This window comes from Microchirus variegatus (genome assembly GCF_963457635.1).
Source record: "Microchirus variegatus genome assembly, chromosome: 20".
NCBI lineage: Eukaryota > Metazoa > Chordata > Actinopteri > Pleuronectiformes > Soleidae > Microchirus > Microchirus variegatus.
Window position 1 is genome coordinate 5047293 of NC_139821.1, and position 7562 is coordinate 5054854.

At 37.7% G+C, this 7562-nt stretch overlaps 1 protein-coding gene across 2 annotated transcripts; it reads right to left on the reverse strand.

The window, feature by feature from the left end:
- Positions 1–1152: 1152 nt before the first annotated feature.
- Positions 1153–6180, reverse strand: LOC310942081 (endoplasmic reticulum-Golgi intermediate compartment protein 2-like). 2 transcript variants are annotated; one of them, XM_083907366.1, is made up of 14 exons: positions 6062–6180; positions 5282–5408; positions 5092–5200; positions 3847–3893; positions 3644–3711; positions 3501–3541; positions 3320–3421; positions 3137–3232; positions 2987–3042; positions 2813–2911; positions 2611–2708; positions 1934–2096; positions 1737–1816; positions 1153–1291 (listed from the first exon to the last, which is right to left on the reverse strand). In XM_083907366.1, the coding sequence occupies exons 2-14, from the start codon at positions 5385–5387 to the stop codon at positions 1229–1231; spliced, it is 1128 nt and encodes a 375-aa protein (XP_083763492.1). In that variant the 5' UTR covers positions 5388–5408; positions 6062–6180; the 3' UTR covers positions 1153–1228. The 2 variants fall into 2 exon arrangements, with proteins under 2 accessions (XP_083763492.1, XP_083763491.1); XM_083907365.1 differs by having other exon boundaries at positions 5968–6151.
- Positions 6181–7562: the final 1382 nt, after the last annotated feature.

Genomic DNA, 7562 nt, shown 5'->3' on the forward strand with positions numbered 1-7562 from the left:
AATTGTTAGAAGGAAAAAAAAGGACGGAGAAGGATAGAAGAGTGACCTTTAAAAGTGACTGAAATATAATCCTAACACTCGACAACCGTGAGCGTTTTGAGTGCTTGTTGAATTCTGTTGCAAACTGGATATTTCAGTTTTATTTATATGAAAGAAAACGAGGGATATTTGTGAAACCGGTCGGTAAAAAGGACACATTATGAAGTCATGAATATTGTAATATATAAAGTAAAAATAATTTTTTTTTTAAATGTAGCGGGCCCAGGATGGAGCCTTGAGGGACACCACACTTAATTGAGGGATAAATAGGCTGCTATTTTTTAAGCGAGACAAGCTGTTATTGATCTACTACGTGTTAATCTGGGCCTAAATCACAAATGAGGGACTCTTTATGGTGTGTCAACGTTGACCCCAGTTTGGAAGCTCTGTACATACTCGAAATTAAAGCATTTTATTCTTATAGACTTACCAAAAAAAAAAAAAAAAAAAAAAATGTATTTGACTGTTGACTTTGGCCGACAGGATTGTACCACAGAGCTTCCGACAGAGTCTACCAGAAGTGTTTTAACATGTGACGGGCAAGTCTGACTTTCACTAAACAAACAGTTTAAAGAAAACTGGACAGTGTTATTATGCGGGTTGTTGTGGCTCTGTTGAGAGCCTTTATATATTTGTGAGGGGGGGGTGAAAAAAAAAAAAGGGGACAAAACGAAATAAATGTTTATGCAAAGCCCACGTCTGTCGTGTAACCGCGGGGTTAGCTGTTAGCGTAACTGTCCTGCGCTTGCACCGCGACGCCCGATTGGAGTGGGTTTTGTCAGAATTGTTGTCACTGAGCTTTACAGGGCTATTGTAACGGGGGAGGGAGGGAGGGGATGGGCGGGAAAAAAACGGCAAACACATAATCAATAATGTCATGTTATTCTTTCTGCGTGTCATTTGCAACATGTCTGACCGTCTCGATTCCCTGCTGTGGCAGCACTTCATTCAAGTTTGCTTGGCAAATCTGAAATAAACTAGAAAAGAACCAAAAAAAAACAAAGCGTGTCTGTGTTGTCCTTTAAAAACTCTTCGTCTGCCTCACATCGACTGGTTTTCCTCAAAGCAAATGTAAGTAAACAAAACAAAAACATCATCAAATTGTTGATACAATCATCTGTATTTTACAATTTCAACAACACTTTGACGTTATTCTCACAGGTCACCTTTTCCTCCGTGAAACAGGCAGCTACTCGTGCGGAACATCTTCGGCCAGTGGAGGAATCTGGTGATTGTTCATCTGGTTGTGAAGCTGCAGGCAAACGTATTATACAGAGTCACTTAGAGTTTATTTTCTGGTCATCTTCCACAAAAAGCTCTGGTGAAACCTTTATTTGCAACCAAAAAACAAACAAAAAAGTAGTGGGCCCAGTGTGGAGCCTTGAGGGACACCACACTTAATTGTGGGGATAAATAGGCTGCTGTTTTTAAACAGGACAAGCTGTTAATCTGGGCCTAAATTACAAGAGTTACAGATTACGGTATGTCAACTTTGGACCCCAGTTTGTAAGCTCCGTAAATACTCAACATGGTTTGTGTGCAAGTGTTTTATGTTACTTTAATTTAATGCGTTTTTGTTGTTTTTAATGTAATGATGCTAATGCTGCTGCGCTCTTGATCTCAATGGTACCAATCTGGTTAAATATAGGTCAAATAAATAAGAAGAAATAATGCAATTTTTACGTGATAAGACTCACCTCGATGGGTCTGTAGACTCCCAGTTTGAAGCGACAGCAAACGATGTCGAAACAGAAGCCGACGAGACCGTGAAGCATGCCTGCAAAGAAGGAACACACCACGTCATAAATAAATTAATAAATAAACAAACAATTTCCCGTGTGGACACTTTACAGATGAATTTTATGGGCTGTTCTTTTGTTCGGAAAAGACTTGCCTGTCGTGGAGAATATTCCCCCAATAATCCCGCACAGTCGCACCAGGAACTGCCACAGCGGCATGTGCTGCTCGCTGACCGTCACCATCAGAGAGCTGGTGTCGTACTTCACGAAGACGCCGGAGACGCCGTGGCTGCCCGCGGCGTGGTTTATCGCCCGCTCCTTAGGGGGGGAAAAAAAACAATGAATTTGAATTTTATCGCAGGAGATGGAGCCGAGCACGAATGCTAAGGGGCTGATGTCATTGCATCATTTTTGAGGGGGTTAACGTGTATAAAAACTCTTGAAACTTTGCACAGAGGTCAGGTCTGGTGAAAATGCGATATTTGCATAGGTCTTGTCCCCCCAAGGTGAAAAATTGGATGGAGCAAGCCAAGATTAAGTTGCACCGAATTTCACAAAACTTGGTGGGAAGATGTTTTCGTCCAAGACGAACAAAAAAGTCGATGGTAACCATGGTCTGAACTCAACAGGAAGTCGGCCATTTGGAAATTTGCCGTCCACTTTGGGCAATTCGCACCCTACGTAATTGAGTGAACTCGTGTTTTTGTCGTACCGATATAAAAAATTGCGATAATTTTAAAAAATACTTTTAGATTTTTTACTATCTTTGTTTCTCAAAAATCTGAAAAAATAATACACAGCAATAAAAAAAAAATTTTCACGAGCTACTCACTCGCTCCGTCACAGAGAACTGGTGCGTGTCTGCAGATATCTGGTACGTGTTCACTCTGGTCGGCACCACCGTGATGAAGTACTGGAACATCTGGTTGTCTGTGATGAAATCACAAATAATTATTATTATTTTTTAATTTCCAGGGAAATTCTGGAAAGTAGAGCTGAAATAGTTTGTCGCTTTATTTGCTGCAGTGACTCACTGTTAAAGGTGATTTTCTCGGTGCCGTCCAGAGGATTAATGATCCCTGGAATCTCCTCCCCGAAGGATAAATGGTCGATGCGATGGGAAAAGTTGTACGCTGAAACAAAGAGAAGAGGAGAGTGGGAAGTCCCGATACAGTATATGTGGTGTCGTACAGGATTGTGTAACTCACTGTCGTGGCTCACAAACGCTGCGATATGGGCGTGTCCCTGAGGATGCTGGAAAGGCCTGAAATGAGACAAAATAACCGCGTTAAAACAGACAGAAAAATCGCTTTTTACTCATACATTCATGTGAAGCTGAACATTTTCTCTCTCCTTACTTCCCCACAGTGATGTGCAGGTTTCCCGCCACCTTGTTGACGTACACGTGTCCGTGTATCCTGCACGCACTGAGCGGCTCCACAGAGGCGTCTTCCCTACACACACATACACAGACTTATTAAAGCTGCAGTGTGTAACTTTTTAAACATAAACGTACGTCTGAGCTTTTAAAAAACAGCGACCGTGGGGGCAGCGCAGTGGGACCTCCTTTCAGCAGAGTTTTGTAAAGGACTTCCTGGAGAGCGTGTTCCTCTCTCAGTCTGTTCTGAATGAGCTGCAGCGTCCTGGACGAGAAACAACAGTCTTATTTTATTATATATATACATATATATGTATGTATATATAGATGTAATGGTAATGCACCTTTGCCATATTCTCTGTTGTGGAGTCAGATCAAAAATAACCTGCTTGAACAGACACAAACAGGGAAAAACAGAGATGGATCAGTGAAAAAACAACAACAACAACAAAATTGTAAGCTGGTGTAAAGACGATGCTTCACTCACAGGCTCGTACTTGAGGCCGCTGGACGTGATCATCGTCTCAGCCAAGTCCAAAATATCTGCTCCGACATCTGCAGGAAAAAAAAACACGACCGATTTTAAAAGGTGAATCATTGCATCATCTTTATACTGTAATACTTCTATATCTACTTTATATCTGCACAGTGTCTGTGACGGGAAGAAAAACAAAGAGTAAAAAAACTCACGCTGACATTTCATGGCCACTGTGATGTCAATGTTTATTCTTAGTTTACTGTGAATGATGGAAAACACAAGAGTCAGACATTCACTTTATTATACTACACTTTACTATACTATACTACACTATACTATACTACACTTTATTATACTACACTTAACTATACTATACTACACTTTACTATACAACAATACACTTTACTATACTATACTATGATACACTTTACTACACTTTACTATACTATACTACACTTTACTATACTATACTATAATACACTTTACTACACTTTATTATACTACACTTTACTATACTATACTACACTTTACTATACAACAATACACTTTACTATACTATACTATGATACACTTTACTACACTTTATTATACTACACTTTACTATACTATACTACACTTTACTAAACTATACTATAATACACTTTACTACACTTTATTATTCTACACTTCACTATACTACACTTTAAAATACTATACTACACTTTAAAATACTATACTACACTTAACTAAACTTTACTACACAACTACACTTTACTTTACTACACTTTACTATACTATACTACAATACACTTTACTATACTTTACTATACTATAACTCACTTTACTATACTACAATTTACTGTACTACAATTTACCATACTACACTTTACTATACTACATTTTATGATACTACACTTTGCTATACTATACTTTACTATACTACACTACACTTTACTATACTACACTTTACTGTACTACAATTTACTATACTATACTTTACTATACTACATTTTACGATACTATACCACATTTTACGATACTACACTTTACCATACTTGACTATACTATACTACACCATACTACACTTTACTATACTATACTTTACTATACTACACTACACTTTACTATACTACACTTTACTATACTACATTTTACGATACTACACTTTACCATACTTGACTATACTATACTACACTTTACTATACTATACTTTACTATACTACACTACAGTTTACTATACTATACTACACTTTATTATAATATACTACACTTTACTATACTATACTACACTTTACAATACTATACTATACTACACTTTATTATAATATACGACACTTTACTATACTAAACTACACTTTCCTACACTACACTTTACTATACTATACTACACTTTACTATACTATACTTTATTACACTACAGTACACTTTACTATAACTAACTACTATAACAACAATGAAGTGGCTGAACGTAAACACACCTGGAAAAGTCCTTGTCAACAGCGTATTCATATTTCATCCACGTATCCTGATAAACAAAGAACTCGAGGACGGCCAGAAGAGTCATGGCACAGAACGCTATCAGTGACACTGTGAGGGAAACAGAACCAGATCATCTTTATATTCCTACAGTTCACAGTGTAGATGAACACTTTATTAGACAGTACAGACCTGTCCCTCCTGACGCTGACGTCTCCACGTAACTCTCTGAGACTTTGGGGAAAGCGTCCAGCTCCCTCACCAGACTCAGAGCTTTCTTTCTGGACAAACGTCTCATTGTTCACGTCGTCCTCGATCGCTGATCGGCAGAGAATCCAAAAAAATGTGATTTAATTAAAAAAATATCTTTGATTATTTTCTATTTCTATTTGGAAATTGTTGATTTTCCCATATTTTTTATTTCCCAATGTATTTGTTTGTTTTAACCAAGAATAACCAAACATTGTATTTACTTCAAAAGATTTAAAGATATAGTGTAGTTATTTGGGCTATTTTTGTTGTTGTTTACCCATATTTTTATTTACTATATTTTCCATTTGGTTTTTTTGTTGCTGTTTTTTTGACCAAGAATAATTAAATATGTTATTTATTTTGGCTATTTTATTTTTTTATAATATATAATAATCAGCTGTATGGGTTTTTTAAACAACACAACTTTTAAATCTATACGCCAAATGTATCACAACAATACATTTCATAGATATGAACGTATTTACAGCAAATATCGCGAGATCTGATCATTTCAATGTTGTAGACAATATATTTACATATATAGATATATATTTATCATATATAATATCATAACACATACACATGTATTAGTAAAGCACAGGCAGGTGCAGTGCTGCAGTGTTCACCTGTACTGTGTCTGTTCATCGTCGTCGTTCGTAAACATCGTCATAAACGTGGTTAATTCACGATAACATTTAAACATAATCACGTATTTCTGACCTGTTTTTATCGCGCGGTTAAATCGGCGCTAATCTCCGCGTCTCTGCGGCTGATTTTATTCGTTTATTCGCATGTTGATTTTTCGCTGCTTCGTCCATGACGCTGGTGCTGGTGCTGGTGCTGGTACGTCACAGCGAGCGGAGGCGCGCGCTCTTTCCGCCAGTGTGCGTGGCGTGCGCGCTCCTGTCAGCATGGACGCGCGGCAGACAACTGTCATACTCGGAGCCAGCCAGCAGATGGCGCCTTAACTCTAAAAACTCCATTGTTATAGTGAACGAAGAGATCCAATTTCATATTATCGCATAACTTTGTATTATAAATAATTTTTTATATAGTTTTTCTTTAGTTATGTTAATTCTTTAAGTTTTTTGATTTGATTAATGTATACATTGTGATGATAATTATGTTATTATATTATTATAAATATCATAGTAGTATCATACACTAATTTGAATAGGACACTGACATAGAAACAACATTATCACATTGATTTAACCTTATTAAGATTATAAACTGAATATTAATGTAGATGGTAAATTTAATTTTATGGTAACTTTATCTTTTTTTAGTCTACAAAGTGTTTTAACAGCCTAAATATATGCAGGATTCTCAGGGGCGGAAACAAGAGAAACTTAGAGGCAAAATCCTTTAAATAAAAAAAAATGTACAGAAAAGTTAAAGCTACAAGACGACATCGCCACATAAAAAAAGCATGAAAGAATCAAACAAAAAATAATCTGAAGAAAAAATAAACTAAAACTACTAAAAAAAAATCCCAAACTATTATAACCTTTACATGCACAGTTTAATCGAGCTTAGTCCGACTAAGACAGGCAACCGGACAACTCTATGATCTACTGAATCAGTTTCCTGTCGACTTCAAGTCAAGTCAAGTCCGATTCCGGTCCAGCCAAAGAGTTGCGTAATCAACGCAGGCCGGAAGCAAACCAGGGCTTTAAGTGTATGCAGGAGTAATCGGACTATGAATCACATTATCCAGGTATCTTAGTCTGACTAAGACAAACTCGATTTAAGTCAGACTACACCGATTAAAATTTGACTTTTGTGTGAACTCACAGACAGCGGTTTTCAAGTACCGGACGTATTGTATTGTGATGAAAAGTCACATAGTGCAGCTTTAAAGCTAGAAAACCCCACTTATTATGGGTTCAGAGGTAGAAGTTGAGCTGGGCCATCCATCAGCGGTGACACAAGCTCGTCTCAAGAACCTCTGACCTCCACTTACAAGGAGCAATTAACTTCCAGGAGGAGGAGGAGAGTTTTGAGTTTGCAGGCATGTGTGCAGACATGAAGAGCTAGCTGCTGACAAAATGATAACAATCAACCACGACTAACTGGTGTTGTCTGCTGTTGTCACCTGAGGACAAAAAAGGAGATGTTTACGTCTCGCTGCGGGCCGCCCCAGAGACTGCACCAAAGACGACAACAACAACAAGAAAAACTGGGATGAGATCTGCAGACAGTGTCGTCGTCGACGACG

Excerpts from the sequence above, each read along its gene's own strand:
- LOC310942081 (XM_083907366.1), bottom strand. The coding sequence starts at position 5,387 with ATGAGACGTTTGTCCAGAAAGAAAGCTCTGAGTCTGGTGAGGGAGCTG. Across the intron at positions 3,422-3,500 it reads CAACAGAGAATATGGCAAAG|GACGCTGCAGCTCATTCAGA; the intron begins GTGCATTACCAT and ends TTTCTCGTCCAG. Across the intron at positions 2,097-2,610 it reads AGTTCTCTGTGACGGAGCGA|GAGCGGGCGATAAACCACGC; the intron begins GTGAGTAGCTCG and ends TCCCCCCCTAAG.